Here is a 22,427-nt window from a genome sequence, read left to right as displayed (position 1 = left end):
CTCTTCGGCGATGGCAGGTGTTGTTGTTGTGATTTAGGGAGAAGTTGTTTCAGTGTGCTAACGATGGCACATGTTGTGACTGTGATTTGGGGAGATGCTGGTTTGATGCGCTAACAGCAGCAGGTGCTACTGCTCAACGCGAGGTCTATGGCCATTAGTCAGCAGTTCGATTTTGGTTTGGGTACCGCTGTTTCAATTTTGGGTACTGCTCAATTCCAGTTTCACGATTTAGTTTTATTTTTTCCTTATATTTTCGTTAATTAATCAGTACAATGTAGGAATTTAGAATTTGGAATGGAGGTATTTTTGTCAATCATGGGAATGGGGTTGAACTATGGTAATGAATCCTTAAATTGTGGGCCTCGCATGAATTCTATTCCAGTTCCAAGTTTCAAATTTGTGACTAAACATGTTAATCATTCTGATTCCAGTATTAACATTCCAATTACGGGTCAATAAACACGCTAGAAATAGATTGGAATAAGAATAAATTGGAATCGGAATTGAAATCAGAATAAGTTATTTACTTAAATTATAAGAATCGAAATCGGAATGAGTTGTATTCTCATTGATTTGTTTACTTTATCTTGAAATTGAGAGGAACTACTGCAAGTTACTATAATGCCTTTACTAATTGTTGTCCCTAGTATTATTTATATTTATTATAATAATAGCGATAACAATAATAAAAATAATAATAATAATTAAAACAATAATATTAATTAAAACAATAAAATTAATAAAGTTTAACAACAACAACAACAACAACAACAATAATAATAAGGAAAATTAACGACAATAACTATAATAATAATTAACATTTAATAAAATTAATAATGATGATAATGCATGATAGTAGTAGTAGTAATAATAATAATTACAATAATAAAATTGATGATGATGATAATAATAAGAACAACAACAATAGTCACAATAATAATAATAATAAAATTAATAATAATAAGAATGATGATGACGATGATATCAACAATAATGATGATGATGATGATAAAATTAATATGAATTTTAACAATGACAATATTAATAAAAATAATCATCATAATAATTAAAATAGTAAAGTTAATATATTTTAATAATAATAATAGTAATGGAATTAATGACAATAATAATAATTAAGATAATAAAATTTTATAAATTTTAATAATATTGATATCAATAATAATGACGTTAATGACAATAACAATAACAATTAAATAATAAACTTAATAATAATAATAATAATAATGACAATAATAATAATAATAATAATAATAATCATGATGATGATGATAATAATTATTGTTATTATCATCATTATTACTACTGCTAACAAATAGTAGAGGACTTATTAATAAATAATACAAAAAAATTTAGTCTTTTTATAAATTTTGTAGACCAAAGTGCAAAATGACAGAACTAAAGTGAAGGTAATTTGGATATTATGAAATTCAATGAGGGTAAAATGGGTGCTTCTAGGAGTCTGACTTGCAACCCCCATTGGGAATAAGATCTATGAGAATGATTTCTAAATTTATGGGCTCCATACAATTTTAATCCTGATTCTTGCATGCAATTTGTAAAGTAAACGCGGTTAATGATTGGAATTCCATATTTCGATTCCCGAATCTAAAAAGTAAGCACACCATATATATTATTTGCCATGAACAAATGAAAGAGAAAACATAAAAATTTGACTAAATAAATCAAATACATTAACAAAGATGAAATACAAAATTGATTAACTTCCACAACCAAATAACAAGCCATTAATACATAAGATTTCTCTATGATGATGTTAAAAGAATTGTAGTATCAATAGTGGAATTAGTATGAACTATTTGATTTAAAATAAAACACTTTTACCCTCGATGTATCTTTAATAGATAAGTTACCAATTACCGAAGTTATAGGTAATTCTTTAAATCTTAATTTAATTTAGGTCTAGCTTATATTCTATTGTTACAAATATTTTTTTATATGTAAGTAAGAAATAATGATTTTTAATCATTGATTCACTGTAACAAATAAAAAAATTAGAATACAATTGTAGACCTTGGGCACTCAACAGTGTTCTTTAAAGCGTCAACCCCAACTATTTCATTTGTTGCCTTCGTTTTCTAGTCTAATTAATCTCACCATCCATTAAATGTTGTAAGTCATTATTGTTGTGCAAATTTTATTGAACTCGCAAGTGCACAAATCTATTGTAGAATAGATTAATGGTGACGAGTGTCGATCCCACGAGGAGGTGGATTTTAATTGTGTAGAATTAACTTTTCTAAATGGGTGGTTGGATTTGTGGCGAAAGTAATTTAGATTATCCTAAATTTTGAATTAAAATGGCGGAAATGAATTGAAGTGAAATCTATTGAAATGACGCACTTGGGTATCTAGATCCATATCAATATGCACCATGGGTAAATATTTCTTATTAGTACCAATTAAATCATGAGGGGGGAATCCACACCTCATGAACTATACTCTAATCAATATGGTGCTAAGAGCTTATCGTGCCAAATAATAATAATCTTGTACTAGGGAGCCGGTGAAACCAGGGCGGCATCTAGACAAGATTATTATTATTTGTCGACGAAAAGTCAAAACATCTGCAATAATTAGAGGGGAAGAGAAAATAAATTTACCAAATAAAGCTCATGACACATGTTGAGACTTCACCTTCAACCCAAGCTTAAAAGAAAATTAGCTACTCATAATTGAACCGGGGGTAAAATGAGAATTTATTAAAATAAAAGATGGAGAAGGAATTACAGAAAATGGAGCCCAAAAATGGATTCAGAAATATCAAATTAGGGGGGAGGCCCCCTTTTTATAGATACATTGAGTAAATCATGACCATCGAATTAAAAACAATTGAACGCTCAGGATTACGCCACGTCATCAGTCAACAGTACGCGGTTTGACCACGCAGTTTGAATAGTCAACTGGCTTGAACAGTGACGCGGTTTGGTTGAAAATAATCATGTGTTATGCATGTACCGTACGCGCGATTTTTGATCCACTAATATGCTGCCACGACACCGATCAACAGTGTATATAAATTTTGTCCAAAAGAATAGTGACACCTCATCAGTCAATGCCACATCATCGGTCAATGCCACGTCATCGTTCCGTATGTGTGAACAATGTCGTAAACAGTATCATGGACAATAACATAGACATTATTGTACATGTGAATAGTGTCGTACATGTGACCAGTAATATTTTTCTTTTTATGCTCCTTCTAAGATTTTTGACTGTCCTGAGTTCAAAAGTGATGTTCATTTTGCTGTCTGAACTCTCGTTTATTATAAAATGACTATGATGCCCCTAAAATACATAAAATACTTAATTAAAATAAAGCACACATAATTAAATCACAAGAAGTTTAAATACATAAAAGTAAGGGTGTTAGTAAAACTTAAAGTATAAAATGACGATTTTCTCCTTTATAAATATAAATTTTCTAACACTCAAAAAACCTCAAAAATTTCTCCAAACGAATAGTCAATTTGATCATTTCAACTATGAGGTAGAATGGCTTCTTATACTGTTTCCCGCAGATGGCACCAAATATTGATGTTAAAATCTAGTTAAGTAGGTTAATAGCTAGATACTAGACCTCTGCACCAGCATTAAATTTATTTGTTAAAGAAGTGGCTAGCTAATCTCCAAAAGCATCTTACAAACACAAGCAAATAATTTTCGAGTAGATAATCTACAACATGATGATCCATGAACACCTGAAAGTACAAAGGATAGTAAAAGGTGTTAGAAGTTTTTTCAACATTAACCTTTGACACTCAAGTCAGTTTACAGGTTTAAAAAAATAAAATAAATAGTTTCTGATTTTGTTATGAAGAAATAATCTCGAGGCTAAATCATGATAGAAAAATTAATAAAAATATTCCCAAGGAAAGTTGAACTCCCCATAGATTTTTATAGAGGTTGAAATCTTACTCATTATAAAAGTTGATTTCTAAATCCCTTAAATTTCGATAATTAGGATTTAGTAATATGTCCCCATATATTTAGGACAATATAAGCAGCAGTTGTTTTGATTAGGTTTAGTTTCTTGGTGACTTAGTCAAGTATGTCCTCAAAACCCATCTGCTCAAGGTAATTGGTATTATTAGGCGATATACTCAAAATCACTGAAATTACCTCTTAATTTAAGTGATGTGCTTAAGTTCACTAGAATTACTTTCTAGTCAGTGATGTGCTCAAAGTCGCTAGAATTCCTCCACAACTTTATCTTCTTATAGCTTATTTGCTTATTGCCTTCATTTTACTTTGAGGAGAGCATGATTATGTTTGAGTAAACACCTTATCATGCTCACCTTGTTTCATCCCAAAAAATGGACAACATAGAGTACTTTTATGTACTTTTATTTTTTTCAACTCAGATAGATAATTGTTAGTTAGCTAATCAATTTATGTTACTCTTGATTGGCTAGCCAATTAAGAATTTATATTTGCAGGATTATAAAGCCTATATCTGTAAGCCACATGTGAGGTCTTAGACATAATCATACTTATCATTTTTTTCGCTTGATTTAGTGATTTAGGTGGATATGAATTAGGATCAGTAGCATCTTAGTAGTAAGGAACGTAGTGTGGATAGTACATTATCATCAATTTGGAAGTCTTGGTTATGTTGATACATACACCTTGTATTCCATACATTAAGAATCAAAGCATAATTATGTCCAAATGAAAGCATACTTTGAGTGTTGTTTTATGAGAAAAATGTGCATAATTTACGTGTTGTTCATAACAAAAATATGTATATTTATTTATTTTTTTAAGTAATGGAGCTAACACAAACAATTTAAGAAAGAAGAAATTAGCTACACTTATGGATTGGTTCCATAATATGCAAGTAGTTTTTGGTTTAATGAAGTTTATATAATATGGTTCGAGAACTAATCCGGAAAAATCCTTAAGATGTGAAACTTATGTGCTTGATTTATTCACAAATAGGAAAATTATTCACCAATCAGTTTATGCTAATGACGCAACTTGCATAGCCTTGTTGAAATAAATACGAGCTTTATATCCTTAATCTTGCATTTCCAAGTAAACACATGCATTAGGTAAAATTTTGAGATTTACCTTGATCAGCCATGAATCTGAACTTGGAAGCTTGTTATAGAGCATTTATTGAGTTGCTACAGCATTGATCTAGCTTCTGAATTCTTGCATCCTTCACTTCAGATCAAGATTCGGGCTTTTCTCAAAATTCATTGCACACACACACACGGGAGAGGAAATGGAGAGAAGTGCACTGCACTCATTCCACAAATCCGTGAACAGTAACTTTCAATGGGCTGAAGTCACTTAAATACTGTGGCTGAGCACAGGGACCCCTAATGTGTTAGTACAAAATTGGTCATTCCATTATAAGATAAAATAACACAATTAAGGATTATACTTGTCCATAATATACTACTATATATATACATGGTATGACAAAAACACCCTCATTAACATAATACTTAATCACTCAATAAATGAGTCTGTCAAAATTACTTCTTAATATTTGACATTAGTCACGTATTAATTCAGTAAATATAAGAAATAATTAGAATGATTTATGCTAGTCCACAAAATGTGAGAAATAAATCTAACAAGCCTAACTTAGAATAGATAAGCATGCTTTTACAAATCTTTACACTGGGATCGAATCACTCGAAAGCTCAATGTCGAGTGTTGAAACCTCGTAAGAGTGGAATGCATGGAGGCAGGAATGCATGGAGGCAAATTGAGGTTAACAGATGTATAATTAGTGGACAACAAATTGATAAATGACATGAAAACTATTTAGAAACCACTCAGATTTTCATTTCATTTTCTAGATTATGGATATAATACTCATTTTTATTGTTTTGGGATATTGTTTTATTATATTATCTCTTGATACTTTTGAAACTATGTTGACATTGTTATTTTGTTTGGTATCTTTCTAAATGATTGAATATAACAAGGTGGACTTATTTTATTGCTTGTGGTGAACTTTTGATATCTTTCTGATGGTGGAATAGATGAGGCTTTATGTTACAGCTATTGGTGAAATGGATGGCTGCGGATTTATGTTACTGCTTCTTTCTTCTTCTTTTTTCGTTGCTACGCTTTTGTTACTGCTATTGTACTCTCTAGTTTTTGTTGCTAATTTGCTATTGTTTTCCCATTGGCTAGACTTTTACTGTTTATTTTTGTTTTAACAGTTAAATGGCATCAGAACGTTTAAAATCAAGATTTCGGAATTCAAAAGAAGATATTAAGCTCGTGAAATCTCTCTTAGATTCGTATCATGATAAGAAATTTTGTACTAACAATAATTTTCAAAGTGTCTACTTGAGTTTTGGAGACTACTTTGGAAGAAAAAAAAATACCTAGATGGGGTACAAAAGTCAAACCACACATTGAATTTTGCATAAAAACTTTAAAGATGCAATTCCAAACTGTACATGAGATGTTTATTGGAATGAATTCCAGCAGTTTTAGTGGGGATTCAAAAAAGAAAATTGCAGCTGTAGAGAAGGCCATATGGAATGCTTATATTCAGGTATGTAAACTTTTCAATTGTAATAACCTTATTATGATGATTCTGGGTTATTTGAGTTTTATGCTACTATTTATTGTTGCTTTTGCTGTTGATTTTTTTTGTTTTATTTGTTATTTTTTTACTATTTGTTGCTATTTTACTTGTTATTTGCAGTTATTTTACTCGTTAGTTGCTATTATTTTTTAGTATTGTTTTCTGTTGATTTTTACTATTTATTACTATCGGTTGCTCTGTTTATTACTATTGTTAGTCTTCTCCTCTCCTTTCTTTTCTTCTCTTCTCTTTTCCCCTCCTTTCTTGCAACCGAACATGGCTTTAGTGCTGAATACAAAATTAGCAAAGCCTTCTGGAATTAGCACTTTACATATTGTCAAATACTTGTTTATTTTCCTTAATTTTTTTTCTATAAGCCTAAAACTACGAAGAATTTTGTGAAAAGATTAGTTCATGAGTTGGGATTTGAAAGGAAATCTCATATGTGTTTCTTCCAGCTTCTATAGATAGCAGTCTAGTAATAATATTTTTCTTTAGATGACTGAGTCTGACTATATGAATATTAATAATAATAGTCACATTTTACTTCATTACAATTGCAGACCTCTTGCAGACTTGCACATTGAACTCTGTAGTGTCGTCGCTCCTCCATATGAGGAGAAGAAGAAAGGCCATGGTGACAATGGCATTGTTAACTATCATAGGAGGCCAAAGTTCAATCTTTAATCATCTGAATTTCAAGGGGTTTAAAAAAGCATGTGGAGATGTATTTTTTTGTCTACACCAATTTTCTAATTTGTTCAAGTTACCTGGTATAAAATTGACTTGTGTTTTTCTTCTTTTGTGCGGCAATTAGAATTTTGATTTTAAACCAAAGAATTTTACAATCTATTTATCAAAGAATCCTTTTTTAATATTTTCATGTAATGCCAAAAGAGAATTATGGTGTGTTTACTTATTAGGAAATGGAATGAATAATATGTTTATTTATTTAAATGAGAAGTGGAACGAGAATTAAAGTGGTAGGTTCCACCTAAATTAACAAGTACATTGACATGCATAAAAAATATGTCATTATGATAAATTGGTAATATGTACACTTTTTTTTATAGGGGGATTAATCGAGAGAAGAAGACAAAAAATATGAAGAAAGAAGTAAAAGAAGGGCTAATTTCACTAGATTATTATTATTATTATTATTATTATTATTATTATTATTATTATTATTATGATAACAACGACAACTAAGGTCAGTTTAATAATTTGTAATTATTTATTTTAAGATAAAGTAAATAGATCAATGACAATACATTTAATTTTAATTTCGATTTCTATAATTAAAGTAAACAATTTATTTTGATACTTATTTCTCATTCCGATTTCAGCTCATTCTGAATTTCCGATTCCACTTTATTCTGATCCTAGTTTATTCTGATTCCATTAATGTAATATAGATTATAAGGGGCTGGGAAGATAAGGTGAACGGGCCAATATCACCATTTTTTTTTTCTCTTAAACAAAAAATGAAAAAAAATTCTATGACTTATGAAATTATTATTTAACTATTTTCATTTAATTAATGAATCTTAAAACATTTCTTATGAAAGTTATTAGAATTTTATTGAAAAGCATGGCGTAAAAAGGATCTACAAATTGTGTTTTTTTCCCCCGCGTAGTGATCAATAGTTGGATCGTATTATTTCAATTATTTTTCATAGCGGGAGCTGGTACAGGGGAATGCTGTTGTAATATTTATTTCTATCTCATCACAGGCGGCAGCGTGAACTTTATTATATTAAATTGAGAAAATAACATCTACATCTTCAAGGCTTAAAGAGTGGATAAAGTAAGTTCTCAAGTTTTAAAAAAGAGATATTAAATTTTTTTTAATTATAATATCCATTAAATATAGTAATTAAAAATTGACTTTAAATTTTTAATAAATATGAATATAATGTAAATAATATAATTTAATAAATATGAATATAATGTAAATAATATAATTTATCTAGCAAATTAACAATCTTAAAATATTTTAATACAACTTAAGTATGTAAATCATTATATTTATTTTAATAATATTTGTATTTATTGTAGAGATTTTAAATAAATATTTGGGTTAAATACATTTTACAATTAAAGAAAATCTGACATACTAATAATGTTAAAATTATTATTTTACACAATATTCAAAGTAATTTAAATTTTAATACATTTATTTTAATATTATTTTTCTATTTGTTATAAAATTTTAGTTTAATATAATAAAATATGTCTAATAGATTGTAAAATATCATTATATTTTAAATATTGAAATTATATTATATTTATTTTAACATTATATTCTATTTATTATAAAATATTAGAGTAAATTTTCTTAAATTAATAGAACTAAAGGATATTACCGTATTATGGTTAAAAGGAGGTCTTGATATCTTATTTTAAAAATATAGAATTCTTTATTATTATTTTCCCAAATCTTGAGATGCGGATATAATTTTTCATATTAAATACTCATCAGGCTGCGATTCCTCTCAGGTTAGTGTGGGTATGCATTAATCTATTTTAATTTTTTTTTTTTTTGTATCTTTGTTGAATTTACTTATAATTATTTCATAAAGTACATTTGAACAGTAGCAAATCAACCGCCATCAGTTGCTTTATCATCGTTTTACAACATTTGCCGCCGTATTGGGATGTCGTTTAAACTAAAAGTCGACATCATTCGAATCCATGTAATCGAATAAGCACAATCATGCGACTATTACTAGTAAAGAAACTTTCGTTCGTTGTATATTGACGGTCAAAATATTTAGATCTAAAACTTTTGTTTTATTTTTGTTTACAATTTTAATATAATTAACAACATAAAACTATAATCTCTTAATAAGTATAAATAATATTAATTTGATATAAATAATAAATTAATAATACAAATATTATTATATATAATACAATACAATATAGCATCAAACATGATGCAATATTAACATAATAAAATATTAATGCAACATATCCTGCATTAAATAATGCAATATGTTAAATGCATTAAATAATGCAATATGCTAAATGCATACTGTGTGACAAACACACTCTTACGAAAATTCGTATATTTAATGGTAAAAATGACAACAATACATCAAATAAGCTTATAATATAAATTTGACATTGTGTAATAAAAAACATTATGAAACTCTTTTTTATTTTGTTGATGGAGAAGGTAAATATTTAAATAATTTAATATAAAGAAACGAAAAAAGTAAGTAAGATTGTGATGAAAAAAAAAAGAAATTATTGAAAAATTGTTCTTTCGAAAACTATTGACAATATTAGAGTATACTGACATACTTTTCTTTGAATTAGATAAAATCATTACATTTTTTATAATAAGTAAAAGCAGTAATAATATTTAGCCCTAACAATTTCAATCTATTCAATACATATATAATTTAATTAATTTATGACTTAAGTCTCTAACTCCAATCATTAGAGAGAGAGAGAGAGAGAATTGAATCAGGTAGATATATGAAAATGCAATAAAAACTCTATTCACTGTCCACTTTCTAAAGTAGAGCCTATCTATTGTATGGAATGATATTTATGAGTGGGGGAAAAAAAAAAGAGTCAGACTTTTAGCACCCCTTTAAAATTCTATTGAAGCCCCTTTTTTAATTATATTTCATTTAATACCAAAAATACTATGTTTTTTTCTAAATAAACACTCTTTTCATTTATGAATTTTTTAGTTTATAATAATTTTCTCTCTCTTTCAACCTTAATATTTATATTCCTCTTTTCAAACTTTCTTTATTATTTAATTTCTAAAAAAATCTATAAAAAAAGAAAATATTATACTTAGAAAATAATGAATATTTTGTGGGTTTAATACAATTTTATCCTACTATAAATTTTGGGTTCATTGGGTTCAACAATTAGATTGAGAATCCTTAAAAAATTAGTTGCAATGGAATAAAATTTTATTTAATTTATTTTTCCACTATGTTGTACTTAATTAAGTTGTTATGTTTATTACGAGAATTTTATTTTGGCTTAGATAATTACTTCTTAAATTCAAATTATTTTAATGATAATAAAAAAAATTATATTGTGCAAGCAAAATAAAATTGAGGAGAGAAAGAAAATATAAATGATTTAATTCTATTTATATTTGTCCTTAAATGTAATTGTATTATAACAAGGGTTTTATAAGATTGATGAAGGGGGTGCTAATAGTCCAACTAAAAAAAAAAGAGTCACTGAATTTGAATTTTAAATAGCTTTCTAAAGAGTGAAAAAATCGGTCAATTAAAAAGAAAGCCAAAAACTAAAAAAAGAAAAAAGAAAAATACAAAAGACATAATTGAAAAAATCAAAAACCTCATTAAATCCCAATTCAGTTCAGTTCGATTTAGTTTATATTTTTTAAAAAATTAATCTAGTTCAACTAAATTAGTCAAAAATCCGAACCAAACTACTTTAATATTAGGCGTAATAGTGAAACCTTCATTGACAAAACAACTAAGAGTACGTTTGGGATTGAGGTTGAGACTAAAGTGTTTGGTAAACACTAACTGTTGTAACTTGAAAACTATGTTAATATGATTTTTCACTTATATACTATAAAATTTATTATATTTTTAATAATTTTATCAAAATTATTATTTAAATTTTATATTTATCACATATTATTAATTTTTATTTTATAATCACAGCTTTTTTTTCCATGGCAGTTGTAACTTAAAAATTAAAGCACCTCAATCTCAAACACATCTTAAGTTAAAAGTTAAGGGCATGTTTGGTACCCTTTTTCACCCCTTGTTTTTGTTTTCGTTTTCAGAATCCACAAAGATACATGTTTGGTGCATTAATTTCATAGAACAAATTACAAAATAAGGAATCCAGATTACACTTTTATAACTACAATTGTGAAAACATGTTAAACATGTTCTCTAAATATTACAAGTCTAAACTCAAAAATAAATTAAAAAACAAAATCATGAGCTCGTGGCTATATCTCCTCATCTGTTTCTCTTCGTCAACAGCTCTCTCTCCCCCCCACCCCCATTCTTTCTCGATCTTACAGCAGATCTTTGTCCTCTCTCTCCTTATCTTCATCCAACAACACACACTCTCTCCTTATCTCTCCCGATCTACTCTCTCACGGTGTGCCAACTGTTGTCCTTCGTCTCTGCTATCGCTGCAACTTTATCTCAGCCACTATTGCAGCTCCGTCTCCGCTGTGGTCGCTGCTGCTCCGTCTCCACTGTGGTCGCTGCTGCTCCGTCTCCACGTAGCTACTGTTGTTCTGTCTCAGTCTAGCTGCTGCTGCTCTGTCTTGATCGCCTGGACTGCCGTTGCTCTCTCGGCCTTTTCTCTTGCTGGTATTTGTTTTATTTCAGCAAATTTTGAGTAATTATTTGAATAATTTTGAGAAATTGTTTTTTAAAGCATGTTATATTGTGGATTCCCTTAGTTTATGCCAAAATTTTGGAATTGATTATTTGTTCATACTTTCGTAGCATGGACAAGGACATGAAGTTTGTTCTCAATCAATTTTAAAAATGGCAGGGGACAAGAAGATCGGAGTGGCACTGGACTTTTCGCTGAGCAGCAAATTTGCTCTATCATGGGCTGTTAATAACTTGCGTCTTGCCCTCTGACCATCGTCAAGAATCCAAGCTTCGCCAAGCACTGATCAAATATAAATAGGGCTTTAATTTACACCCAATCTTATGTTATCCTGGGTGAATTCGGGTTTCTTGTTTAGATTTGAGTATATTTAATTCACTTGGGTTGTAAAGAATTTGGGTGAATAAAGGATGATAATTCTAAAAATAGTGCAGTGGCAGATAAATAGTTGAAGGTTGAAATAGAGTTGTCTGAGGATAGAAAGAATGACTTCTGTCAAAAAGGCTTGATTAATTCAAATGGCAGATACTTAGTTGAAATTACTGCAAAATGGTTGTGATTGGATATGAAATACACTGGGCACCTATGTATACATATACCATATATTATTTTCAGTTCTGTGTTTTGGACAATTTGGTTTTGTGTTGGCTTTATGTTATGTTTGGAACTGCTGTGCTTTTGCATCTTCTTTGCTAAACAAGCACTTTTTACTTGATGGCTGATGTCTACCAACCACCCTCACTTCATAGGTAGTTATTGCATTCGACAAAGCACCTGAAACCCAAACGAAGTCACAATGGCAAGTGAGACTGAGGCAAGGCCTTCCATCGCAGCAAGCAATACTAAGGGCATGGTCCCAAGCTCTGGATTTGTAAATAACTTAAATTGTTGCTGTATTCGCCATTGATTAAATGTGAATATTGTAAATTACATATTGTTGTATTTTAATTCTTTTAATGAATGATTTGATATGAAATCTGAATTGCAGAGATGAATGGTATAGGAAATAGAATTTCAATATGGCATGAGTATACATGTAATGCATGACGTCCATTATGTAATTTTTTATAATTATTATGTTTAAATCATGTGTTATAATATCTTAATTAGTGTAAAAACAATGACAATATAAACATTTTTTAATTAATGCTGATACTCAAATTTTATTATCGTGTAATTTTTTATAATTATTTTGTTTAAACTATTTGTGGAATGGTTGTGTATGTATTAGTTAAACAATTGCTTTTTATTCATAAATATGACTTAAATATTTAATAAAAACTGTTTTTGAAAATGATATTACCAAACACATATTCACTGTTTTTATCCTCTTAAATGTGTCCATCAAACGCATATTACTGTTTTCAATTTTAAAATACAGGATATAAAAAATTATACCAAACGCATATTTAAATTTGAAATATAGCATTGCAAAACACCATTTTCATTTTCATTTTTATTTTTAGAAAATACAAATTCAAAAACAATACCAAACGGACCCTAATTGCTTTTGAATTAGCTGCTCCAAATCATGCGCATGTTTGCAATATAAATTATAAAATATGTCTACCGCAAAACAATCCAACTAGGCATAGTAAAGTCAATTCATGAATCAAATAATGGACATTGCAAAAAGAATCCTAATGAAGTAATCTATATTTTCTGTTCAAAGGAGATCATACATCAGAAAAAAGTACTACCCAAAATTAATCAAGGTCTAAGTTTCACATTCAGCGTGACAGTAGAGAGAATAATGTAAGACGTAAGACCTTGTGATGAAGGATTTCTTCTCAGGCAATTCTGTACAAAATTGTTACATTCAGTATTTCTTCACAAATAATTAATTCGGGATTTTATCAGTTCTATTGTACAAAGACAAGGAGCCTACTGCTACCGAACTTCATTTTCAATGGTTTGAAAAATTTCTCGCATGCCTCGTTGCAAGTGATGTAGCCATGTTGGCAAAATAATAGCCTGCAGGTCCAAGGATTTGAAATACCAGCGATAAGTGTGACTTCTTCACTATTGAATATTTGCAGACAGAGAATTCAGTTGCCATTCCATGGAGACCGTTCGTGAATCAAGAATTTATCTGGTCCTGTATCATCACAAATACAATAAAACATCAATTAAAAATTAAGAAAAAGAAAAACCATTTGTTAATTTTTCATACTGATGCAGTGTAGATTCAAAAATATATAATTCAAAGAAGTATAAGAGGCTAGCCATAATATTCAGAACTCATGTGTTTCCAGAAAAAAAAAAATACGGGTCCAAATTTCAATAAAAAAACAATGTAATTCACAGTGGAGGTAGAAGAGGGCCTGTATGGAGCATTTTAGATTCACACTGGGTTCTAGATAAACAGATCCAACTCTAACAAGCCTATATCACTAAGTTGCTTCAGCTACCACTACAAGGGCAGGACGAGGACATGCATTGCCAGATGTTCTTTCACAAGAAAACACTTCCTAGCTGACTCTTCTTTTATTTCATGTTCTCTGCAGTCCACTGCCACATTGTGGAAATTATCTGGAGGAAACCAGTCAAACATCTACACTTAATACACCTTACTTTAAAATAGTTGAAGTATCCTCCTCATGTAAGCATTATGTAATTGTGAAGAGAACTGAACAGAATTGAAGAAAAATCATAATAAGTTTGATCTCAGCAGTAATGTTGAACTAAAGTAGGCAAAATGTTATCCTTGCTTATGCCCAGTTTCTCAACCATTCATAAACCATAATCCAACAATTCAAATTACTACTATTGATAGTAGCTTGAACAAGAAATAAGCATACAGAATCTAGAACATAACAATTAGAACTAATACTTACAGCTTCTGCTCAAGGTCACCCCCCTTTTTGTTGTATGTAAACAATCTTCAGTATCAGTGAGAAGTTCCTTTCACAGATTGTTTCACAAAGTTGGCATTACGATCACCCTTCTCTTTGTTGGAAGTGAACTCAAGTTGCCTCTCCACAGACTTGAAAACAGCAGTGCGTTTGGATCTTAACCGGTATGGAGGTGATGCATTAAAGGTCATTCCAGTGGGCTCAATAGAGCCACTGGGGCTTGCATCTTGAAACCGAGAATTTTTGGAATTGTTCTGATTGCTTTCCTGTTTACCAGATAAGCAAAACCTGTCACTTCCAGACACTCCATCTACCTTCCCTATTTTTTTGGCATCCAATTGCGCTTGAGATACTGGCTTTCGCTTTCGAAATATGGAAGGAGTATAAGGGAAGGTCTTAGCAGCGATTTTCAAAATAGATTCAGGACTTGGCGAACTTAAACCACTGCCCTTCACACAAGGTGGAGTGAAGAAACTAATAGGTGATGTAATGGGACTAGAGTTGTAGTCATGATGCACAGAATGCCTATTTGAAGTATCTTTATCTAACAGAATAAAACTTTTTAACTCAGGGGGCACATAGTATAAAGAACCATAAGTTGGAGTTCCAACTTGCTTCTGCGTCCCAGTAACTTTGTCTTCAACAAATTCACAGTTGACTGTACAATTCTCAAGCCTCGGCATTGACTCTGAGCAAGTAAGGTCTATATTAGGCGACTCTGGATTACATTCTAGACCTTCAGAATCCATAGACTCATTTGGACGGATACTTGATGATGTAGCCATATCTGGAACAAGAGCTGAGGGCTCTAACCGATCCTTGCCCCCTTCTTCATCTGGCTTGCCTATGTCCGTAGTTCCTGATGAAGTTTGTGCAGCTGAATCTGAGTCTTTATTTGAACAAACAAGATTTTCAGTAGCAGTAGATTGACTTGTATCCTTGGTGCCATTTTGTAGGCTACTTTTTGCAACTGGTGGAAGTTTCCCAGTAGCCAAATAGAAATCCAATTTTTTCTTCAAAGAACTATTCCAATGATTCTTTATGGAGTTGTCCGTCCTGCATAAAGAAAATCACGTGTTCTGTGACCATTGATCATTATAATACTCTGAAAGTTCTATCAGACTGGTTCATAGAGTAATGAGAAAAATCACACCGGAAGTCATCATTAGAATTTTAAAACGTAAACTAATACACTTCCCAAGTCACAATTCTTAATTACTACTCCCATGAATCTCTGGTCAATCTGAAGACGATATTATCTGGTACATAATCATTCAAACCTTTAATACAAGTCTCGTAATGAAACAATTGTGTCTTTTGATAAGTACTTGGCAATAAAATTCAATTTTACTGGGACTAGTTCTTTGGATCCTCAATTGATCCTAGTCATGATATGTCTGTGAGAATATGAATCATTAATTCAGCAATTGATTCATCGAATAAGAAACAACCTATTGCATTAATAGCTTTGCTGTGCACCACTATTTATCAGACATGACTGTTTCTCCACGGTCAAATATTTTTACCATTCCTTTTTAACAAGTACATTATATATAGCCCACAATGTGCTAGATGAATTTATATCATTAAGAAAAATTAAAACGATACCTTCCAGGTAGAACCTTAGCAATTTCAGCCCATTTGTTCCCATGTATCCGGTGGGCATTCATAAGTGCTAATTCCTCCTCAAGAGTCCATGCATCCTTTTTTATATCTGGATTCAAATGATTGTGCCATCTGCAAAAGATTATCTTAATAAGCAGATTTTATCTTTATAAGGATAACCAAACTTAGGAAATCCAATCAGCAGGAATAAATAATGAAAAATATATAATATTAATCATGTTCGTCCTGCGGGGTTATGACGAGTGAATTAACCAAATATAGCACAAAAACGGAATCGAGAACAGCCATTTTAAGCTTGCTTACAACTATCACCGGTATATTTTGACAACATGAATGGACAAACAATCTAAACTTATAATCATTTTCAGAAGCTACCTCTCTCGGCATTGTTTCCCAATGCGGCCAGGCAAAGACTTTGCAATGACAGACCATTTTGTAGGCCCATATTTTGATACCAGTTCAGTAATTTTATCATCCTCCTACAAGCAAAAAAATGAGGAAACAAAAGTTAACTCAAGCCCAAATAAAAAGAGTGGAGCAAATTAAAATTATATAGCAGATAGGTGCCAACCTCTTGAGTCCAAGGTCCTTTAACAAGGTCCGGATTAAGAACTTTCTGCCATCGATGCAAACATTGCACTTCTGATCTATCAGGAAAAAACTCAGCTGCATGGACATTGTATTCAATGTAAGACAACTTTCCTTAATCAATGATGCAAAATCCAAATTGAGCATCCACTCATTTTTTTTGTTAAAATAATAGACTTAGAACTTATATTAAACACTGTAAACAGCATCAATATATTTCAAACAAAAACAGCAAATCATTACTCTATTTATCTGTATCAGTCTTCCTAAATTATTTGGTAGTTTCAATCTCCATCCAACTTCAGTTTCACTTTTAGAATATCACCAACTATAGTAAATTTGATGCTACAGATCTACCCCCCACACTCCAGAATACACCTAAGAGGAAGAGTTCGTATAATCAACTATCTGTATGCACCACAAGCATTGGGTTCCCCCTCTAATTTTCGAGAGATGAAAGAGCATCAAAAGATTGAGGTCCTATTGTCTTCTATCTTGTTAAACCCAAAAGAAATTTTTTCTTAATCTCGATCTATTTTGATTTTTCTTTTTTGTTCTACCAAAAGAAAGGTTCTTTTTATACTTTATCCCTTTCAATATAATTTCTTCTAAGGTGAGACATGGCCTCTAGAGGTTCGAAATAATGAAATTTGAGACCTAACATATTTAGAATAGAACCTGACCAAATAAAGCAGCCAATTAACAATAAATATCAGAATAATTTCTACAAAAGAAACAAACCAATTTTCTTCCAACTCTTCCCCTTAAAAGTTGACACAGCATTTCTTAACGTCTCGTCCTGTAACAAATTGCAGATGGTCAATCATAAGCCAAAGAGGTACCTAAAAAGCAAGCAGCAAACAGAAAAGCAACCGGGAATCCTGAACACATAATATATGTGAGCTGCAAACACTTGAGAATTAAAAGCACGATGTTTCGTAGCTATAATTATCAAAATAAGCTGTAAAACCACTAACCAAATATGGCTTAACTATTTCCATATCAGAATACTCAACAACGTGCCTAACGACGTCCCTCTTTAATAAGGTTAGCTGAATAATAATTAGTATACACCAAACAACTTTTGGCTAGCTACTGCTCACACATACAAGTTCAAAAAGTAAACTATTGAAAAAAGGCTTACCTCCTCTGGAGTCCAACCACCTTTCGCACGCCTGATCGGTCCAGTTGTCCTCCTGCAAATTAATCCCAAAATATTCATTGCAACAATCAAACCAATACAAAGTAAGCACCGCTAACCATTACTAATCTTTTCATCAGCTTACAGAGCAATTTGCAACAACTATAACCAGATGCAACGAGCCAAAAAAAAAAAAAAAAAGAAGAAGAAGGTAACTTCACCGAAAATTACCTATGAGTGGGTGATGTTGTTGCAGGGCTAGATACCCCAGGAGACTTGAGAATAGCACTACTACTACCTTCAGATAAAGACGAGCTTGAAGCAGCCGTTAATTGTTTATTCTCAAGACAACACTCCTCCTCTAATTTCACTTCTGCCATCTTCTTCTACACATCATCTCCAAAACCCAAAATCTTGGTCAACAAACGAATAAACAAATAAGAAAATAACACAAAACCCTCGATAGATTTCTCAAATTAACGCATCATAATCAGTTAAAACCCTAACAATTTATAATTTTGAACAAAATTCCCCAAACCAAACCACCGCCACATGTATAAAGACAAAATTCAGATCTTAAAATTAAGTAATCAAATAAAAAACCAATAAAAAAAGGCCAAAAATATCACAGACGATTCTAGGGTTTTTGATAAAACTATCCAAAAAAATCAATTTTTAGCCAATCAGAGCTACTTGCGGCTCAAAAAATAACGGTAACTTGATCGCAAAACAGTTGGAGATAAGAAAAAAAAACAAAAACAAAAAAAGGCTTTTTCATTCCCGAAACTAAAAAAACTTACCAAGAAATGGCGGGAATCGAACTAGAACTCATCAAAAGAAACCCTTTCCGTTGAATCAAAGAGAAAATAAAAACGTTTTCTGAAAACAACCGAAGTGCTTTTTTGTTTCGAAAAATCCTCGGCCGTTGAAGAGAGAAGTAAAAGAAAAATATTTAATTAATTAAAACAAAATGAAGGAAGTCTAACGAATATATTGGCACCGACGTCTCCGTTACTTGCTGCCGTTATTGAAAGCTGATGTGTTTTTATTTTTTCGAGGGTTTTTGAAACCCTAAGGTTAACGGTCGTTAGCTGGAGCAAGTTAACGTTGGGGTCAAAAGTTTGAACCTCAAACGGCACTCAAGTTGGTAGAATTATAAAAGGCTCTTCACGTTAAATGTCGAACAGGTATTTGCTGAGGTGATAGGTTCGCGGGTTATTTTCAGCCGTTGGATTGGAATAAATGGTCGGGTTTTTAAATGGAAAGATGCGTTTCAACTGATTGTTGGGGGGTTTTGGTTATTAATGTTGACTTGGACTTCAGATCAAGGGAAATCAACGGTTCATACTTCATAGTTCATATCATGGAGCATTAACAGTTAGGTGATATTTTAATTTAATATGCACCGTTGGATCGAGGGAAGTAAACAAAAAACGAAAAAGCTTTTATAGCGGATTTCATTTTAGCTGCTCTCTCTTATAACGTATACTTTACATAAAAAAAAATTAAAATTGCATTTGAATTATAATTAAAAATTAGTTTTAAAAAGGTTCATAAATTAAAAAACTTTGTGAATTGTAAACTTAATTACCATTTTTATTACGGTTGGACGTTGATATAAGATTAATAATTAATAGTATATAAGCAATAGAAGTAAACAGATTGTTTTAACGTAAAATTTAAATAAAATAAATCTTATAGAGTGCTGATACATTCATCCAATGAGACTCAATTTGGGCCAAAGAAAGTAAACGAATTTGAAAATATTAAGAGGTATAATAATAGTTTAAAGACAACTTTTATTCAATTTTAAGTATATACAAATAAAGAGATGAGACCTCATTTTATAGTCATATAACTATACAAATTAAGTGAATGTTTAATAAGTAGATAATTCATTAGTTGTAAGTTTTTATGAGATAGTGGAAGTTATTGGAGATGAAGGGTTATTTAGTGAAAAGTTATAGGACATGAAGAGTCGTACGTAAATGATTAGTAAAGTATACATCATTTACGTCTGGGTATTTGAGATTCATTTTCTGGTTGATATATTATGTCTCTTTAGAAGCAACATATTCAATAATTTAATTGTAGATCAAATATTTTGTTGTACATACAAACATGATTTCTTTAGGAGCACCAAATTATTTCACAAATTTTTCATATCATCTTCTCGGAAAATTAGTTGTTTGCACCAATTGATTTATTACATGCTTCAAGCATTCATATATTCTTCATATCAATATTTCATCCTTCAAGGACATCAACCCATGTTAGGATATTTTCTACATGTGATTTTAATCACTTTCTCTAATCAATAAGTTCATCCAATAATTGATCAACAATGTGCATTGTACAATTATTCTTTTGAACTTTAAGTTCAAACAAATTTTCATAAATATTAAGATGTAATAAAATGATACATACCAATATCATAAAATCAAGTCATCCATCATGTATACTTTTCCTGCCACTCGTGATGGGATGATTTTTATCATAAAATATGCGCAAAATATTTAAGTATAAATAATGGTGAATTAGTTAAAAAGAGATAATAATATCCAATATTTGAGTTTTAATGATAAGAACCAAAAATTAATTTAAAATAAAAATATATAATCATGTAATTCTTCGAGTAAATGAATCAAGAACTTTAACTCTAACCCGACACGGAAAAAATCGTGTCAACCCGGACCCGGTCCATTTAATAATCATGTCAAATTTAACGACTCATACCCATTTATTCGTGTTGTATTCATGTCGAGTAACAGGATTGTGTTAAATTTTGTCAGCGCTAGTGACAACGGATGTTCATAGTGGCAAGATCTATTATAGGGTTGTTATTAGATGTTAGTAAATTGATGGGTGTAGCAGACACGCAACTAAAGTGAAATTGAGAAATAATGAAACACGGAATCACACAGGGACACCAGAAATTACATGGTTCAGCTTTTAGCCTACATCCACGGGCAAAGACAGAAGGAAAATATTTTACTAGTGAAAATGAATTACAAGTATTGTAGTATTTTAGCCCACTACCCAAAACCACAATATACTCAAACTCTCAAATCACTATAATAAGAGCTTATAATTTCAAGTTCTTTAAACTCTCTCTCTAAAATGCTAAATTGATTCTCTCTCAATGGAATGCCCAAAATGAGGGTGGGAAGCCCTTTTTATATAGCCAAAATTTTGGATTCTTTTTTTTTTTTTAATAAGTCAACACGACACCACTAAAAATGGCTGGCCGTGTTGAATAGCATGGCACCGCCCATCTAGATGGGCGATGCCAGCCATGACTTTAACATTCTCCCACTTGGAGATTTGATTGACTCAATCAATCTTCACATCATCCTTTCTGCTTCGTCATTGTCATGTTGCTTTCGTTTCTACTAGGCCACAAGATAATCTACTCCATAAAAACTTGTCAATATTGATTGGCTTGGTCAAAACATCTGCTAGGTTCTCCTTGGTATGGATTTTCTGCAAATCGACACTTCCATTTTCTGCTATTTCTTGAACAAAATGATACTGAACTCCTATGTGTTTTGTCATGAAATGAAAGGCTGGATTCCTTGCAATATGCAAGGCACTCTGACTGTCACAATACACAGAAATTTTTTCTTGTTTGTACTCGAGCTCTTCCAATTACCTTTGTATTTAAATAACTTCCTTACAAGCTTGTGTAGTTGCCATGTATTCTGCTTCTGTTGTAGATAAAGCCACAACGGTCTGCAGTTTTGAAACACAGCTTACAGCTACTCCCGCAAGTGTAAATACATAGCTAGTAGTGGGTTTCTTTTTATCAAGGTCTCCTGTAAAATCTAAATCCACATAGCCCCTGACAGTAAACTTTAATCCTCCATAACATAATGCAACATCAGAGGTTTCTCTGATGTACCTCAGAATCATATTCACAGCTATCCAATGCTCTCCACCAGAATTCGCCATGTATCGACTGACTGCTCCCAAAGCTTGTGCAATGTCTGGTCTAGTACATATCATAGCGAACATCAAACTTTGCATTGTTGATGTATACGGTACTCGAGACATCTTCTTCCTCTCTGCTTCATTGTTAGGACACATACTTGAGGATAATTTGAAATTAACAGGAAGTGGGGTAGAAATTGACTTACAATCGTGCATGTTGAAGCGTCGCAAGATTTTCTTCAAGTAGTTCTTATGAGAAAGCCAAATCTTCCTGTTATTTTTGTCTTGGTGAATTTGCATCTCTAGAATCTTGTTTGCT

The 22,427-nt window shown here is 31.1% G+C and overlaps 1 protein-coding gene across 3 annotated transcripts; it reads right to left on the bottom strand.

The window, feature by feature from the left end:
• Positions 1–13,606: 13,606 nt before the first annotated feature.
• Positions 13,607–19,251, bottom strand: LOC18037936 (transcription factor MYB3R-5). Of its 3 annotated transcripts, none has more exons than XM_024181954.1 (9): positions 18,979–19,251; positions 18,410–18,591; positions 18,182–18,233; positions 17,779–17,836; positions 17,021–17,115; positions 16,825–16,928; positions 16,432–16,560; positions 14,806–15,879; positions 13,607–14,066 (listed from the first exon to the last, which is right to left on the bottom strand). In XM_024181954.1, exons 2-8 carry the CDS (start codon positions 18,556–18,558, stop codon positions 14,859–14,861), a joined length of 1,608 nt encoding a protein of 535 aa, XP_024037722.1. In that variant the 5' UTR covers positions 18,559–18,591; positions 18,979–19,251; the 3' UTR covers positions 13,607–14,066; positions 14,806–14,858. The 3 variants fall into 3 exon arrangements, with proteins under 3 accessions (XP_024037722.1, XP_006429084.1, XP_006429085.1); XM_006429021.2 differs by having other exon boundaries at positions 18,410–18,575; XM_006429022.2 differs by having other exon boundaries at positions 18,410–18,564.
• Between the last annotated feature and the right edge of the window lie 3,176 nt (positions 19,252–22,427).

The sequence above is a fragment of the Citrus clementina genome, unplaced genomic scaffold, assembly GCF_000493195.1.
Source record: "Citrus clementina cultivar Clemenules unplaced genomic scaffold, Citrus_clementina_v1.0 scaffold_6, whole genome shotgun sequence".
Classification (NCBI taxonomy): Eukaryota; Viridiplantae; Streptophyta; class Magnoliopsida; order Sapindales; family Rutaceae; genus Citrus; species Citrus x clementina.
This window is presented reverse-complemented; position numbering and strand designations above follow the sequence as displayed.